General features: G+C 50.7%; 7 protein-coding genes across 7 annotated transcripts; 4 read left to right on the top strand and 3 right to left on the bottom strand.

Moving 5' to 3' along the window:
- Nucleotides 1–179: 179 nt before the first annotated feature.
- On the top strand, nt 180–4,243 carry EURHEDRAFT_75374 (uncharacterized protein). The gene is made up of 3 exons (XM_040787644.1): nt 180–820; nt 887–3,397; nt 3,449–4,243. Exons 1-3 carry the CDS (start codon nt 471–473, stop codon nt 3,933–3,935), a joined length of 3,348 nt encoding a protein of 1,115 aa, XP_040638631.1. The 5' UTR covers nt 180–470; the 3' UTR covers nt 3,936–4,243.
- A 574-nt stretch (nt 4,244–4,817) lies between these two features.
- nfr1 (putative AIF-like mitochondrial oxidoreductase (Nfrl)) lies at nt 4,818–7,007 on the top strand. Its single transcript, XM_040782009.1, has 2 exons — nt 4,818–5,604; nt 5,655–7,007. Exons 1-2 carry the CDS (start codon nt 5,192–5,194, stop codon nt 6,913–6,915), a joined length of 1,674 nt encoding a protein of 557 aa, XP_040638630.1. The 5' UTR covers nt 4,818–5,191; the 3' UTR covers nt 6,916–7,007.
- EURHEDRAFT_412793 (DNA-directed RNA polymerase I subunit RPA43) lies at nt 6,608–8,439 on the bottom strand. The gene has a single exon (XM_040782008.1). It carries the CDS (start codon nt 8,377–8,379, stop codon nt 7,081–7,083), a length of 1,299 nt encoding a protein of 432 aa, XP_040638629.1. The 5' UTR covers nt 8,380–8,439; the 3' UTR covers nt 6,608–7,080.
- A 1,290-nt stretch (nt 8,440–9,729) lies between these two features.
- EURHEDRAFT_386697 (J domain-containing protein) lies at nt 9,730–11,055 on the top strand. The gene is made up of 3 exons (XM_040779691.1): nt 9,730–9,796; nt 9,845–10,387; nt 10,445–11,055. Exons 1-3 carry the CDS (start codon nt 9,752–9,754, stop codon nt 10,952–10,954), a joined length of 1,098 nt encoding a protein of 365 aa, XP_040638628.1. The 5' UTR covers nt 9,730–9,751; the 3' UTR covers nt 10,955–11,055.
- Nucleotides 11,056–11,176: 121 nt separating this feature from the next.
- On the top strand, nt 11,177–11,899 carry EURHEDRAFT_412791 (uncharacterized protein). Its single transcript, XM_040782007.1, has 2 exons — nt 11,177–11,255; nt 11,324–11,899. Exons 1-2 carry the CDS (start codon nt 11,253–11,255, stop codon nt 11,546–11,548), a joined length of 228 nt encoding a protein of 75 aa, XP_040638627.1. The 5' UTR covers nt 11,177–11,252; the 3' UTR covers nt 11,549–11,899.
- Nucleotides 11,897–12,693, bottom strand: EURHEDRAFT_538204 (uncharacterized protein; the record flags this gene model as incomplete). Its single annotated transcript, XM_040787351.1, has 2 exons — nt 11,897–12,311; nt 12,333–12,693. The coding sequence occupies 2 exons, from the start codon at nt 12,691–12,693 to the stop codon at nt 12,145–12,147; spliced, it is 528 nt and encodes a 175-aa protein (XP_040638626.1). The 3' UTR covers nt 11,897–12,144.
- A 7-nt stretch (nt 12,694–12,700) lies between these two features.
- EURHEDRAFT_412790 (putative O-methyltransferase) lies at nt 12,701–14,350 on the bottom strand. Its single transcript, XM_040782006.1, has 4 exons — nt 13,935–14,350; nt 13,750–13,879; nt 13,243–13,691; nt 12,701–13,181 (listed from the first exon to the last, which is right to left on the bottom strand). Exons 1-4 carry the CDS (start codon nt 14,233–14,235, stop codon nt 12,868–12,870), a joined length of 1,194 nt encoding a protein of 397 aa, XP_040638625.1. The 5' UTR covers nt 14,236–14,350; the 3' UTR covers nt 12,701–12,867.
- Between the last annotated feature and the right edge of the window lie 678 nt (nt 14,351–15,028).

Here is a 15,028-nt window from a genome sequence, read left to right as displayed (position 1 = left end):
TATTGCTACTTGTGGATTGTGCTTTTACATCCTATTCATACTCTTTTCTGTTCATGTAAATAAAGTCCATAATTTATTCGTCAGTAGTTCTATGGAAGTACATCTTTGCCTAAGGTGTCTGTTCGAAACGGGTTTAGCGGGTGCACTTCGAAAGCTTCCAGTTCGCGGTCCAACACCGTCTGAATTCACTCTCCAGCTCAAGATGCGCTGCTAATGCTCTTCAGTCAACGGTGGATTTAACTTGGGAGCTATTAATCCAGCCACCTTGTGTCAGATTTTCTGCTATACATTCATCTGCTACGGAATAATCTCCGCGTCGCTCATCTCCCGCTAACTGCGACTTACTTTCCCTCTGCGTCGCTCGCAAGAACACCACAACTGCTGATTCTCCCTCTTCAACATTACCTCTTCTATCCATGGTTTTCCCGCCAAAGACCTAGTTCATTTCATCCCAACCCGAGGAAAAAAGCATGCGTCTCCACCTCGTCATCCAGCGCCACGGCCTCCCCGTGACGCGCATTCTCTGGTCAACATCCTCGCTTTCCCTCGAACAAAGTGCCTCTTACAAACCCTCAGCGAGCTCGTCCGCGATTGCATCAACCCGCGCCCCGAATGCCTTGTTCGCGAACAGCGGGTACACAATTGCGCAGCTGCTAGAAGACGTGAACGAGGTTGTCCCGCTCGAGACGGAGCCGAGATTATTCGGAGATAGGTCTACGGGACAGTGGGGGCTGGAGGATTATGTGGTTGAGATTGCAGGGTCTGAGTGTTTGCATTATATGGATGTGGGGGGTTTGTTGAGGGATGGGGATGAGGTTGTGTGAGTGCTTCCTTTATGATTGCCTTTTGGGTTTGTTCGGGAGCTAATGTTTTTTGTTTGCTGTAGGATTCGGTCACTGCAGACTTCCGATTTACGAGCTAGGCGGCTTTCAGGTCGTCATCAGATTTCGGTGGACGGGAAGCATCTTATCGACGGGGTACCGTTTGGAAGGCCATATTTGAAACGATCGACATCTTCGAGACCTGCTATTGATATTCCTCCGAGAAAGAAGCGGCGCACTTTTTATGGTGGGGGTTATGAGGAAGAGGATACTGAATGGGCACCGGTTGATTATGAAGCTACTGGAAAAGCACTCTCACAGCTGCCGGATCAGCATGGTGGTTACAATGAAGCGGACGATGAGGATTTCTACGAGGACTACCATGAGGGTGAAGATAGCGAAGATGATAATGAAGATGACGAGGCTGGTTATGGTGATGATGAAACGGTCATTCGACACCCTATTGCAGAAAGAATCGAGGAAAAGCGCGAGGATGCCCGCGTCCCTGAGAGTGATGCATCTGATGTTGAATCTGAGGTTGAAGCTGAGGATCTAACCCAGGAACTACAAGAACTGAAAGAAGATATGCATATGTCCGGTTTTGATCTGCAGGGTGTCTATGAAGAACAACCCTCACGATTGCGATTAACAAAGAGTCCTACGGTGCAAGGCAGTGTTGTGCTCGGGCAATCTCCATCTCTCAAATCCCCAATCCTACGATCCCCCGGAGGACGTCAAGTTTCGAAGTCTGTCAGGTTCGAGAGCGGAAGGCAAGCGCAACAGCAGGAGTCACCAGCATCTCACAAGGTGAAGTCTCCCAAAACGAAATCTCCCACGAGTGCGAAGCAGCCATCCCCCTCAAGGTCGATCTTAAGCAAGGAGAGCCCTGGCAGCGATTCCGATAGTGACAGCAGCATATCGAGTGACTCGTCATCATCATCGTCGTCGTCCTCAGACGATGATGAAGACAAAGACGTCTCAAGTATCTCGTCGAGTGACTCGTCAGAATCCTCCGATTCTTCTGATTCGGATGACTCGGAGGACGAGGAAGAAGAGCGCAAGCGCGCTGCGCACGATCTCAAAGTCAATCCACCCGGTCTAGGTTCTCTACGAACTAAGAAAAGCAACCAGCGCAACAAGTTACGACGACGGCTATCAAAGCTGAAAGAGTTCGGCGTCCTGCCTGAGCAGGCGGACTTTACCGCATTGCGAGAATGGGAGGAGAGAAACGGAGACTGGAACTTTGATGTCAGCGTCCTAGCTAAGCCTGCAACCGTCGAAAAGCGGGATGTTAAGAAGCAGGAGCAGGCTGAATTTGAAGCAAAGCGGCAAAAGTTGCTTCGTGATCTTGCAGCTGGCGGCGTTGATGTTGATGCGTTTACTGAGGAAAAGGCACCATCCGCCCAGGCTGCGGAAGAGAAACAGACCCAGGATGAAAAAGATCGGGAACAAGTAGAGTTTATCGCCAAACGACAAAAACTGCTGCGCGATCTTGAAGCTGAAAGTGTTGATGTCGATGTGGAGGAGCAAGAGCAGGAACAACCAAAAGACAATATAGCTATGGAAGACGTCCAAGCCGAGCCTGCGAAAAGGCGCTCACTAGATGTCGCCAGCAGCCGACGTCTCCTCTTCGGATCCCTAGGTGTCAGAACACCAAAATCCAAAGAAGAAGAAGAAGCCACCCGCAAAAAGCTAGCCGGGAAAGTCAACAACTTCCAATCCCAGCGGCCCGTCGAGGCAGAAGAACAACCTGAAGAGCCGGAAGATGACAAGGACGAGAACTGGGAAGACAAGCTTATCATTCGCGCTACTGAATGTGTATTTGATGATATCGAGCTGACTGCCCCACCTTTTCCTTTTGAGCAGCGTTGGGATGAGAAAGCACATGAGATTATCAGACAGCGTAAGGGATGGGGGAAGAAGAGGAAAAGAAAGGAGAGGATCCAGGTATATGATGGGGGTGATGGGGAGTATGGGTATGACGAAGGCTACGAGGGCTACGAGGGCTACGAGGACGGATACGATGGTAACTGGGATTATGAGAATGGGGATATGCAGCTTGAGTACGACGATGTCGATCAGATGCAGGAGCAGTCGAACGGAGTGGAGGCGGGTGAAGTTGAGCATGAGCAGGTCGTACCTGAGAAGTCCGAAGACGTGGAGGCCGATCTCCCTGAATTGCCAAAGGATATGAGCACAATCTCCGACCTGACCGAAGACGACCTCAAGGAAGCCTCGATCATCGCATATAAACAACTCGACATGTCTAAAGACACAAACTGGCAACCCAGAGTATCTGACTACCGCGTCGCCGAAATCCACGAGATCTTCGAAGAAGACAACGTTCTCAAACTCCGCCTCGCAAAGCGCCATCGCAGACAGCCAGTAACCAATGACAATGAGGACGATGAAGACGAGGGACCTCGTCTGTACAGTGGATTCGAGATGCCGGGGTTCGAGGACGATGAAGATGATGATGGGTTCCGGGAGATGTCGTTTGCAAATTTCATTGAACCGAAGCTTCTGCGTGCTGGTGAGAGTGTTGGACAGGGCGATGGAGATGGAGATAACGACATGTCAGTAAATTAATTCCTTGCATTCATATTAATTTGCTCACATGATTGAAGCTCTCCAGTTGTAGAGTCTGTTGAGGATCGTCCGGAACCTGTCCCAAATAAATCGATCGAAGAAGAGCGTCCTCCTGCGGGCAATGATGTAAATATCGACTCGCAGGTCAATGGTGTCTATTGTATCATTAATTCTGCGAATGAAGCTGCTGAGACTGGCTCTGCCAAGGAGGATAGAAGTGGCAGTAATGCCCGCGAGCGCAGGGAGAGCCCTACCGTGAAGTCCCCCAAGTTTGAAGGTTTCCGGTCTCCTCAAATAGAAAGCCAGTCACCTCCCGAGTCTGCCCAGCGCGAACAACCTGAATCGGCAGAGGATGCCGCTGCGAACCAGGATAATAGCAGCGGCCAACAATCGACTCAAGATCCCAAACAAAGCAGTAACGAGCAATCAGCCGGGAACCGGCCAACACATCTGGATAACGGCCCCGGAGTCAGCGAAGACGATCTACAACCAATAAGCAGTCCTGCTAGCCTGATATCCTCTTAATTCAAACTTTTCCCGACAATGAGGAGTGTGATACAGGATTCTTCACTGGTTGCACAACGGAAAAATGGCAAATTTTAAGATGAGGATAGAAAAGAAGGCAGTCCCAAGCGCAAACCATGCACCTCGGACAACAACTTCGTCCCGAGTCCATTGTACGATATTGAAAAGGCCCATGAAGAATGTCAACGCCGGGAATCCGAAATAGCAGAGGACCGAATCTCCCCCTACAACGAAGACGACGACCCTAAGTTCGTGGGCTTCTCGCCCTCTCCGCCTCCACACAAGACGAAACACGCGCCCAACAACCTCAAATCTACGACCAAATCCCAAGAAACCCCCAAACGAGCTCCGTCCCGGAATCCCAATGGCAAGGCGTCCGTGAAAACAAGGAAGACAAAACAGAAAGACATTCTTACAAAGGACCACGAACCACCACCCGCATCCCAGTTCTCCGACAACGATTTTGTAGACCTGACTCAATCCAGCCCACCCGCGTCCCCCGGAGGCAGTGATGAGGACTTCGCAAAGTCGCAACGACTACCAAAGGGTCCCGGATGGGCGCAGAAGAAAATCCCGTCTACGCAGCGACGGGCGAGGAAGTCGAAGGGTGGTGGTGTTAGTCCGCCGAGTTTGAAGGGGAGGCGGAGGAGGACTTGATTTCTTGTGTATTTTTGCGTGTATATAGTTGTATGATACTGTCTATATGTAATGTTCTCATGATGACTGCTCTGTCCGTTGTACGACATATACCTTAACCGGTTCTGAACATTAATACGCCCAACATGATTGGCCAGGTACTGCTTTCACCGCGACGTCATCTGGTTTCCGAAACGGGTAATTAGCTTCAGATTCATGGAAACATCGGCATGTATGTTGTTGATATGATTGCACCATATTCAATTCAGTGGACATTCGTTGGCTATACATCAAGCATTTCTACCCCGGTACAGTATTATATCTTTCATATTGGACATTAGTCTACCTTGTAAATGCATCTCCCCCGCTCGCGTATCTGTCTACCCTTGTCCTCTTTAAAGACCGTTCGACATCCTCCTCTCTCTTCTTCTCTTTTTACTCTTTCTTCATATTCGTCTCGTCAAAGTACCTGTCGCTGTGGCTGCCGCAATTCCAGCATCTGCTCGTGCTCGTGTTGCGTCCATCCATCGTCATCACCAAAACAATCTCGGTCTTATACTTCCTCTCCATACCTCTCTTCCTGTTGTTCCTCCTCAGCTAGGCCATTCTCAACCGCCAAAATGCCCCAAGAATACCTCCTCAAAGACCTTTCCTCCCTCTCCTCCATCCCCAACATGGAAAAAGTCGAAGCCGAAATCGACGGCATCCAAGACGGCAAAGTGCTCGTCGTCCGTGTAAATGACAAATACCACGCCATGAGCCCCCGCTGCACGCACTACGGTGCTCCTTTAAAGCTTGGTGTGGTGTCTCCGGATGGACGGATTACTTGTCCGTGGCACGGAGCGTGTTTTAATGTAAGCAGTGGGGATGTGGAGGACGCGCCGGCGCCGAATGCGTTGGAGAAGTTTGAGGTCTTTGAGAGGGATGGCGGGGTTTGGATTAAAGCAGATGAGGAGAAGGTTAAGGCTGGGCAGAGGAATCCGGTTGTTAGGGGGGTTGCGGAGGGGGAGGGGGGTGTTGTTGTTGTTGGCGGGTATGTTATACAACTCTCATGCTAGTATATGTGCATGCTGACAAGAACAGTGGGAGCGGTACCCTTGGCCTTGTCCAGGCTATTCGGGAATTGAAGTATAAAGGACCCGTCACCGTCATCTCCAGGGAACCGAACCTTATTATCGATCGCACCAAGCTGTCCAAGGCCCTAATTCCCGACCCCGAGAAACTCCTCTGGCGACCTCGCGAGTGGTACGAGAATGCAGCCATCAACACTGTCTCAGACGAAGTGACCTCCGTCGACTTCAACCAAAAGGTCGTTAAAACCCAATCTGGCAAAACCTACCCATACACCAAACTCGTCCTCGCAACCGGCGGTGTTCCCCGTGCCCTCCCCCTCCCCGGCTTCAAAGACCTAGCCAATATCTTCCTCCTCCGTTTCGTAACAGACGTGCAGGCCATCCTTGCCGCCGTTGGAGAGCAAAAGAACAAGAAAATCGTCGTCATCGGCAGCTCCTTCATCGGCATGGAAGTCGGCAACGCCCTTGCCAAGGAAAACTCCGTCACAATCGTCGGCATGGACAAAGTCCCCATGCAATCCATCATGGGCGAACAAGTCGGTCGCATCTTCCAATCCAACCTCGAAAAAGCAGGCGTCACTTTCAAACTCTCCGCCTCCGTCGACAAAGCGACTCCCTCCCCCTCGGACCCTAGCAAGGTCGGCGCCGTGCACCTAAAAGACGGCACCGAGCTCCCAGCCGACCTAGTCGTCCTGGGCGTCGGCGTCCGCCCAGCAACAGATTTCCTGCAGAATAACCCCGCCATAACCCTCGAAAAAGACGGCTCCATAAAAACAACCGAGCACTTCGCCGTGCCCGGCTCGAACGAGGACGTCTTCGCCATTGGTGACATAGCCACATACCCCTACCATGGGCCCGGCACAGACCCAGGCACGGGAACCCACACGCGCATCGAACACTGGAACGTCGCGCAGAATGCCGGCCGCGGTGTCGCCCGCTGCATCACCCACGCCCCCTCCCCGCTCAAAACCCTTAAACCCAAAACCTTCATCCCCATATTCTGGTCCGCGCTGGGCGCGCAGCTACGGTACTGCGGGAATACGCCTAAGGGGTGGGATGGGGTGGTGTTGAAGGGGGAGCCGGAGAATGCGAAGTTTGCGGCGTATTATTGTCTGGGGGAGACGGTTGTTGCGGTTGCTAGTATGGCGATGGATCCGGTTATGGCGAAGAGTGCGGAGTTGATGAGGAGGGGGGGGATGCCGAGTAAGGGGGAGATTGAGGGGGGTGTGGATGTTTTGAGGGTTGGGGTGCCGGAGAGTGTTAAGATTTAGCTTCTTTCTCTTTCCCTTTGGTAATGGATAGTTCGTGAGTACTTCGTAATAATGAATATATGCAATGTGTTATGGTCTGATGTTTTGATTGCCCTAACGCCCAAAATCAAATATACAGTAGTGTAGTAGTATATGGCAGTATACACAAGATCAGGTAGTTAAAATTCATTTCTCCTCCTTCACCTTCTTCGACTTCGACTTCTTCTCTTTCTTCTCCTTGTCGTCCGACTTGGACTTGGACTTTTTCTCCTTCTTCTCGTTCGTCTCCTTATCATCCGACTTGCTCTTCTTCCCCTTTGGCTTACTAGGCGTCTCCACAGCAGGCTCAGGTTCCTGCTCCTGTTCTTGTTCCTGTTCCTCGACCTTAGGCTCATCAACCGTCACAGTCGCAGTCGCAGGCGCAATCGGTAACGCCCCAGACATAGTAATCGCACTAGCAGCCGGCCTTCTCGGCGTCGCAGTGCTCAAAATCCCATTCTTCTCATCCTCAACAACCCTCTCCTCCTCCTCGCGCGAAAGCATGCTCCCCTCGATACTCATAAACCCGCGCTCACGGTCTGTACCAGGGATAACATCGACATCAAGAACACGGAAACGAACGGTTCCGCGGACGCGGTGGCCGGAAACTGACTGGAAGTATCCTTCCGCAGACTCATCCTCACCTTCTTCTTGGCCTTCAGGGACAGGGTTAGGCGTTGTTTCCGAGAGCGGGTTTGCGTCCGAGGCGAGGGAAACAGGTGTGAAGTGTTCCTTTTCAGGATCGAAGTCCTTCGCTGCGGAGTCGGTGTCGCTTTCATCGTCTGTTTTGTTGGCTGTGGGGGCTTCCTCGCCTGGGGGGATCCATTTCCAGGTTGTGGGGAGGCGTTTCCGCTCGATGCCCACGGAGAATAGGTTTAGGACTACTGCGCCTAGGAAGCCTTCGGACTGCACGTTCACCCAGCCTTCAAGGATCTGGCCGCGCTGCGGCCTGAAGACGAGGAATGTGGCTGTCAGATAGACGTAGAGGACACCGTATTCGTTCGCGGATGTCGCGAGGGTCAATGGCTGCGGGCTAGGGTCTTGCGACTGCGCTGACGAGGTGCTTGGTGGGGTGGACGATATCGAAGCGTTCGAGTACGCAAGGACGATACCCTTTAACGGCGGGTAGTAGGTTAAGAGGAGAGGGGAAAGGTGCTCGGCCAGCAGCGAAGCAAGCGCATGAGTCGGAGAAATAGAGATAGGCGACAGGGGGAGATAAAGCGTTGCAGTGATCAAGGAGTATGGCGAGTCCGGGATCGTCTGTGTCTGCTTCGTCCCAGCATTCTTGCTCTTGGAGCTGGAGGCAGACTTGCTCTTGCTCTTCTTCTCATCGGACTTGCGCTTCTTGGTGGAGGTCGAGTCTTGTGACTTGTGCTTGCGCTTGCGCTCGGGGAGGTCAATTGTGGTGGGTGGGTTTGAGTCGAGATCCATTGCGTCGGCTGCCATGGTTGGAGTTGTGATTATCCAGCTTGCGCTGGGGAGCGACGGGTTGATATTGGATTTTGCTTGCGGTTGGAGATTGTCTTGCTTTTTTTTTTTTTTTTGGCTGGAAAATGGGAATGGTAGGCGGTGTGGTTGGCGGTGAAGATGGCTGCCTTTTTGGGACATCGTAGGTCTTCCAATGCTGAGCCCTCATAACCAAGGACTAAAATTGGCATACTGTTCTTGTTTGAGAGACTATGTATCAGATCGTAGCTAATACGTTGCTGGAATAAAACAACGATAAGATTTATTGCGGTGCCGATACCAATGTCGTGCAATGTCCTAACCCTAGTCGTTCTCCTCCTAGACTAGCAAGATGTAGCAAGCTTCTTGATACGGGTTGTTCAAACGTCGTGTTTCTCTCAGATAGCTTTTCTTTTTCATGCTAGCAATAGTTAAGGCAGCGCTCGATCTCGGCCGTTACTGATATTAAGCCGCCTGGTCGAGCGGGTTCGGCGTCTGATTCGGCCACAACAAAAGAATCACCCCTTCGCAGCAGCAACCTGCTTCTCATCCGTGCTGATATTCAGCCTCAGGAAAAAATACATTTGCTCCGTCACCCAAACCCTACATACCATCCCCTTCGAATCAAACTCGTACTTATGACGCCCATGCAGTCATGCTCAACCTGCCTATCATAAACTCCCGGAACCACATTGAGAGCAAATATGTCTGCGTATCAGGTAGCACAAGATACGGCAGCTCCGGGGTGATCGGGTTTGCTTCGGAGCCGCCTTGGATAGCAGTGCTTGGGACGCTGTAGCTGGGTTGGCAGTCCAGGCAGATGGAGGACTCGGGAGATGTTTGGAGGACAGAAACACCAGTGGTTTGTGTCTGCTTGTTGCTAGTGAGCTACTACGCAGATGCGGGTTATCGGTGAGGGGAGGATTTGGAGCTGGTGCTTTAATGGGATGAAGTGGGTGATTTTGAAGGTTGTCATTTTGTTGCGTGTTTGGATTTGTGGATGTTGTCAAAGTAATCCCTTCTCTTAAGCGTTAGGATCATGGGAACTTGCAGTCAAAACCAATACTTCCGTTGTTGCAATAGTAGAATGAAGTAGAATATAATTGGACGCTTACCCAGGTATGGGACGAGTCGACTCTTTATACCGTCTAGTTTCACCGCTCATACTCAGTTCGATAATTAACTGACATACGCTGGATCCCCATACTGTAAACTAGTGGATAATTTCTGTTCTTATTGAAAAGCTATAGAAGAGAAGGCAAACAACGTCGTTGACGATGCATGGCTGACTAAGCGTACCCAGGAACTATCAATCCAGATAACAACTGCCAAATTGCAGATCAGGAACTCCTCCAACATACATAATACAGCCATGTCGTCCATTCTCTCATTCCTAGGATGGGCATTCCTTCCTAATGTAAGTTCTTCGCTAGTGCTTAGCACCGCGCTATACTAACAATACAAGTATGCCACATCGCTCCTCCAAAACGTCTACTACGGAATCACCGTTCGCGCCGGCGAACCTCGACCCCAACCTCCCTCCCCACGATATGCGCGCCATCGCCGTCGCATCTTCATTCTAGTAATTACCAGCTATCTCCTCTACACCCTCTATGATACCTTCCACAATGTCCAAGTCGCCGGCGACTTTTACCGCGCGCTGGGAGTCTCCCCGCTCGCCAACGACCGGACGATCAAGTCGCGCTTCCGACGATTGGCTGCGCAGCACCATCCGGACAAATTGGGCCATGCAGCAGGTGATGGATATGGCAGCGGCGGAGATGATTATTTTGTGTTTTTGAAGTTGGCACAGGACACGCTGTTGGATCCGGCTAAGCGGTTCGCGTATGATCGGTTCGGGCCTTCAATTTTGAATTGGGGGAATGAGAAAACGATGCAGGATTTCTTATATGCGGCTATGCAGCGGTCGATTATCCCGCAGTATGTGGGCGGGTTTGTGACGATCATCTTTTTGAACTTTACTTGGTGGTCGGATTGGGGGCGCTACGTGAGTGTTCTCTACTCTGTGCAAAACACGAAAACAGCAACTAACAGTGACTGGCAGTGGCGCTTCTTAACCTTCGCGGCCCTCCTTACTCTCGAACTCACCCTGATTACCCATAGCCATCTTGCAGTCTTCACGCCGGCCTCCCTCCTCCCCGAAGGCCTGCGCAACACTCTTCAAATCTCCGACTCCATCAGTTTCTATCTCCTTCCATTTCAAGTCCTTCAAATCGCCCGCCAAGCCTCTATTATACTGCACATCTTCATCTCTCAACTCACGCCACCAGAGCTAGCAAAGAAATCGCCCTCGACACCGGGAGAACGCCTCGACAAAGAGACGATGCAGAAACTAGGACAGATGGTGAACCTCTCCCGCGCGACAGATCTAGAGGCAACAAGGCTGTTGCAGATGGGATATGCGCCGTTCCGGGGCGATAAAGAGGGAATTGCGGCATTGAGGAAGGGTATGAAGGAGGGGTTGGTGTTGAGTGGTGTAAGGAGTAGCCCGGAGGTGCAGCAGGCTGTTACGGAAGTTGTTGAAAGACGAAAGAGGGAGAGTAAGGTTGAATAGATGGTGTATATTTAGATGTATTGTTATTAATAGATTGCCTGTACATGCAGACTGATTTTCTCCCGCCTTATTCTTTTCATCAGCCTCGTTCACGAATGGCCATAGCCTTGTCAACTCATATTTGCTTTTCCTCGTATTCCCCCTGATCGCTATTCCTTTTCACTTCTCTTATCAAAATGCCAATTGACACGCGCTCCTTACTAACCAAGGCGTAGCCTATCAGAAAAGCAAAAGGGAAATGCATTCCATCATTATCCAGTCCAGAATATCTGGCAACTAACTGAATTATACAAACAATATGGTATGTACTTGCCATGTTTCCTTATTCAATGAACCAATCAACCCCCGAAACTAATAATCGAGCAATAGGAACTCGCATATATCGAGCAAGACCCCAACAGTGCACCGCATGCTGTCCAGAACAGAAGCCCACCGGAGCATATCGAACGAAACCCTAACAGCGCACCGCATGCAGCTAAGAATAGAAGTCCTTCTAAGCCCCCTTTTCTCTATATACCAGAGCACAACGACAAATACCCCGTCTTTCCTCAGACTCAAACGAACAGTCTGACGGGACCTATCATATGGACATGATATACCACCGCAGCCGCAGCCACCTACAGATGGGGATGGTTCGACGGCCGTGAAGAGGAATAGGTAATGGCTGTGTATTTTATGTGTTGGTTTTGGTGTTGCTGTACTTTTGGTCGTGATTATTGTGCCGTCGGTAGTCGCTACTGCGCACTAAGGAGGGATTCCAATCTAACTAGATCTTCAACTCTCGCCCCCTTCCTACAATATATGTACCTTTGTATGTATTGGCACCTTCGTCTGGCCCTGACCTAGTGAGCCACGCTGGTTGGATCACAAGCACTTCCCTCTGTAGTGCGTGCATACTCACCGTCACCAGTATACAGCGTTGAGAAAGTATTGGGGGTCGAAATTCATGTCCTAAATCAATGAAGAATGATTCGAGACATCACATAGTACACAAAACGCATATATGCGATAAAAATCAATTTATTGGCCGTTTAATGAATGGTACTCGAGAATATATCACTTAATGGATTCTCTCAGGGTAACCCTTGCACAGACCACCGAGCCCAAGTAGACAGCGCAAAGCGCGAGTTGGTGTGCACTTCCAAAACACCGTCGTCGACCATGATATTGAGGTTTAGAGTCTCGATTATTTAATCGCCATCTTCCTCGCCTTCGCTGATGTCGAAAAGGCGCAGGCTACCAGACTCGGGAGAATTGTCTAATCCACCTGTGGTCTGTGCGGCAGCGCTGGTGTTGTCGCGGTTGATACATATTGACTCGTTGGAGAATGGGTAGTAGATGGTAGTAAACTCGTGCTCTGATTAAAGGATTCGGAAACCGGCCTGAAAATCAGAGCCACGCGCGGACCTTTTCGGAATTGTTTCATGAAGCCGTATTGCTCCCGGATGATGTCGATTCCGAGTCTCGAGCGTAACGTAGTCGTCAGTAGAATCTCCGATGACACGCCATGGGGCCTGCTCCTTCTTGACAAGATCGTTATTTACCAGAGGAAATGTCAACTCACGAAACAGAAGTAGGGTGCTCTGCCATCCTTGCTGCTTTCGGGGGAAGTCAGTTGCGGTTCCATACTCATCACCAATTAGCCAAACCCAGGAATAAAACGGTCGGGTGAGCTGCTGATGGATGGAGGTCACACCCTCCTTGATAGGATCGTGGGAGCTCTCTACAGTAATGGTCATGAAGACATCACCATGCTCAACATTAGATTGATGCGTTATTAATTATGAGTCCTTTGTAGCCCTAGTACTAAATCAAGAGACCTAGAGGTACAAATAAACATGCTCAAGTACCATTTTGACATGTATCCTCTTAAGGTAACAGTTTAAATCAGACATTTGCAGGGAGTTTCAAACCTACGCAACCTCAGCTTCAATTATCATCTCATACTCCCGAGGGTCAGGCCAAAAGTTGGCAATCTTCAGCCCAGCTTCGGTCAACAGCTTCTCCCATGCACCCTGCGTCCGCTCAGAAGCCGAAAGTAACGACATCATCTCCACGTCCATTGTAGCCTGGCTAATGCTCGCCCCCGTGGGGGGAAGAACAATGTCGTAGATGAAGAGCTTGGAGTATCCCTTGACCATTGCATCTTTTGTGTTGACTAGTAGTTGTTTGGCCTTGTCATCTGGCCAATCGTGAATCACGGCATGCATGAAGTAAGCTCGGCTGCCTGCGTTTTAGGCATTAGCGTACAGACCTAACTTTCTGAGCCGCGGTGTCTCTTATCTCACCTTTGACCGGCTGTGGGAGAAAGAAGTCATGAGACATAGCTGTGATTTCCTTGTCCACCTGGGCCTTGGCGATGACTTCCGGGACATCTTGCAAGACGAGCGTTCCAGCGGGGAGGTCCGGATGCTTGGCGAGGACGTGGGAAATATCGATCCCAGTGTTACCACCCACATCAACAACGAATGGAGAAGCATCGTCCAACCTCGCACCATCAAGCAGTCGGGCCGTGTCGTATACCTTGGTCCATGGGGTTTTCCATGCTGTCCAGGCCTCCATATGGCCGGTGAAAGCTTCATAGTGAGTGGGATTCTGCTGGAGTCGCCCAAAGAAGTTGAGGCCATCAGGGTCTGCGTCCGAGTAATTATTCGAGATGAAGTCCGTAGGCTCCTTGTAGGAGGTCTTGGCCAGATAGGCCGGCAGGTTGTGGCCAGCTGCAAGGTATTGATATGTTCTGGCTACGAGATTAGTATAGTGGGGGAAGCTAAAGGATGCGTGTAGTGCGTGCTTACGCTGCTTGAAGCGAGGCGCGAACCTTGGTGCTCTCGTCGCCGATGGCGTACGAGAATGCTGTCGGTTTAAAATTGTCTTCCGCTGTCTCCTCGACAATGTTGAAGGCTGCTAGCAAGCGGAAGAGCCGGCCTGTATGCCTTTGATGAGTCTTGCTGGATGATATTCACATGGCAATGTGGCTTACGCAGCAGGTTTGTATCAATGGTGGCATTGGTAAGCTGGACCGGCTCGTTGATGGACTTCTCATACCCCCCAGTGCTCGTCCAGGATTCCCAAAGGCCCAGGTCGATGCATGTCTGCAGAGCGGCGAAGACGACAGGATGTTCGAAGCAGAAGCCCCAGGCACGCTCATAGGGTGTCTCCACCCTGGCGAGCAGTCGACGTGTTGCGGCGCGCACCTGCAGGCGTTCTACTTCGTTGTCGCTAAATGCCTCAGGGTTCACTGCATCAAGGGCAGGAATGACTTCTTGGGCTCGATTCGGCATATCTCACTTGTAAATTGAATTCCTGGGGAATGTATAGTATAGGAATATTATTATACCAACCCAGACTGACGGTGTGGGCTGCGGTATATATGTCCGTATTGGACGTTGGGCTAAGGCCATCCCATGGCCGGTGACCTAGAATCTTACTTTCGCTAGCAGCGCCAATTTAAGCCCATTGTCTAATTGGGAAATTGGGGCCCGGCTAACGGTGACCACCCTCACTGCTAACGGACAATGTCCCATAATCAGTCCCCTTAACCCTTGGAGGTACAATGTCAGGCAGGCCTTTGCCTCTGCACCATTTCCGCGCGTTATCTGTCAAAACTCAAAACATCCCGCAGGAAGATCGTCAGGTAATCTCGGGAGACGTATTTGCATCCGAGCGAAGACTTGCATTTAGTTGACCTGATTCCAAGAAGGATCGGCATCGACGGGGCCAGCGCAGAGGATCATTATTTGTGCCATTCTGTCAGAGGAAGTTCGTAGAGTTCCCCGGCTCAGGTCCAAGACTCGAAGTGGGTCTCTAACTGCTGAAAATACTACAACCCGCCTATTATGACATGAATGTGGAGCCATGGCTTAAAGGGACTTAGAACCTATGAATACGAGGCTCAATGGATGGGTATGGCCCTCCATATATAGGACTCTACAGACCACAATGTGCAAATCCCCACGCAAATTCTGCCTTGGTCTCAATCCTGGCGTGCTTTATTTTCGGACAAGTAGTAGAATATCATGTAACCCATCATGACCACTGCGCCTGGATCTTGGCGTACTTACGTCTTCAATCAGG

This window comes from Aspergillus ruber (genome assembly GCF_000600275.1).
Source record: "Aspergillus ruber CBS 135680 unplaced genomic scaffold scaffold00014, whole genome shotgun sequence".
NCBI lineage: Eukaryota > Fungi > Ascomycota > Eurotiomycetes > Eurotiales > Aspergillaceae > Aspergillus > Aspergillus ruber.
This window is presented reverse-complemented; position numbering and strand designations above follow the sequence as displayed.

What these genes read in the sequence shown, in the direction of transcription:
- EURHEDRAFT_75374 (XM_040787644.1), top strand. Translation starts at nt 471, where the DNA reads ATGCGTCTCCACCTCGTCATCCAGCGCCACGGCCTCCCCGTGACGCGC. An exon ending in AGGGATGGGGATGAGGTTGT is followed by an intron (nt 821 to 886) that starts GTGAGTGCTTCC and finishes TGTTTGCTGTAG; the next exon opens with GATTCGGTCACTGCAGACTT. An exon ending in GGAGATGGAGATAACGACAT is followed by an intron (nt 3,398 to 3,448) that starts GTCAGTAAATTA and finishes ACATGATTGAAG; the next exon opens with CTCTCCAGTTGTAGAGTCTG.
- nfr1 (XM_040782009.1), top strand. Translation starts at nt 5,192, where the DNA reads ATGCCCCAAGAATACCTCCTCAAAGACCTTTCCTCCCTCTCCTCCATC. An exon ending in GGTGTTGTTGTTGTTGGCGG is followed by an intron (nt 5,605 to 5,654) that starts GTATGTTATACA and finishes TGACAAGAACAG; the next exon opens with TGGGAGCGGTACCCTTGGCC.
- EURHEDRAFT_412793 (XM_040782008.1), bottom strand. Translation starts at nt 8,379, where the DNA reads ATGGCAGCCGACGCAATGGATCTCGACTCAAACCCACCCACCACAATT.
- EURHEDRAFT_386697 (XM_040779691.1), top strand. Translation starts at nt 9,752, where the DNA reads ATGTCGTCCATTCTCTCATTCCTAGGATGGGCATTCCTTCCTAAT. An exon ending in GATGGGCATTCCTTCCTAAT is followed by an intron (nt 9,797 to 9,844) that starts GTAAGTTCTTCG and finishes TAACAATACAAG; the next exon opens with TATGCCACATCGCTCCTCCA. An exon ending in GGTCGGATTGGGGGCGCTAC is followed by an intron (nt 10,388 to 10,444) that starts GTGAGTGTTCTC and finishes AGTGACTGGCAG; the next exon opens with TGGCGCTTCTTAACCTTCGC.
- EURHEDRAFT_412790 (XM_040782006.1), bottom strand. Translation starts at nt 14,235, where the DNA reads ATGCCGAATCGAGCCCAAGAAGTCATTCCTGCCCTTGATGCAGTGAAC. An exon ending in CATTGATACAAACCTGCTGC is followed by an intron (nt 13,880 to 13,934) that starts GTAAGCCACATT and finishes AAAGGCATACAG; the next exon opens with GCCGGCTCTTCCGCTTGCTA. An exon ending in TCTCCCACAGCCGGTCAAAG is followed by an intron (nt 13,182 to 13,242) that starts GTGAGATAAGAG and finishes CCTAAAACGCAG; the next exon opens with GCAGCCGAGCTTACTTCATG.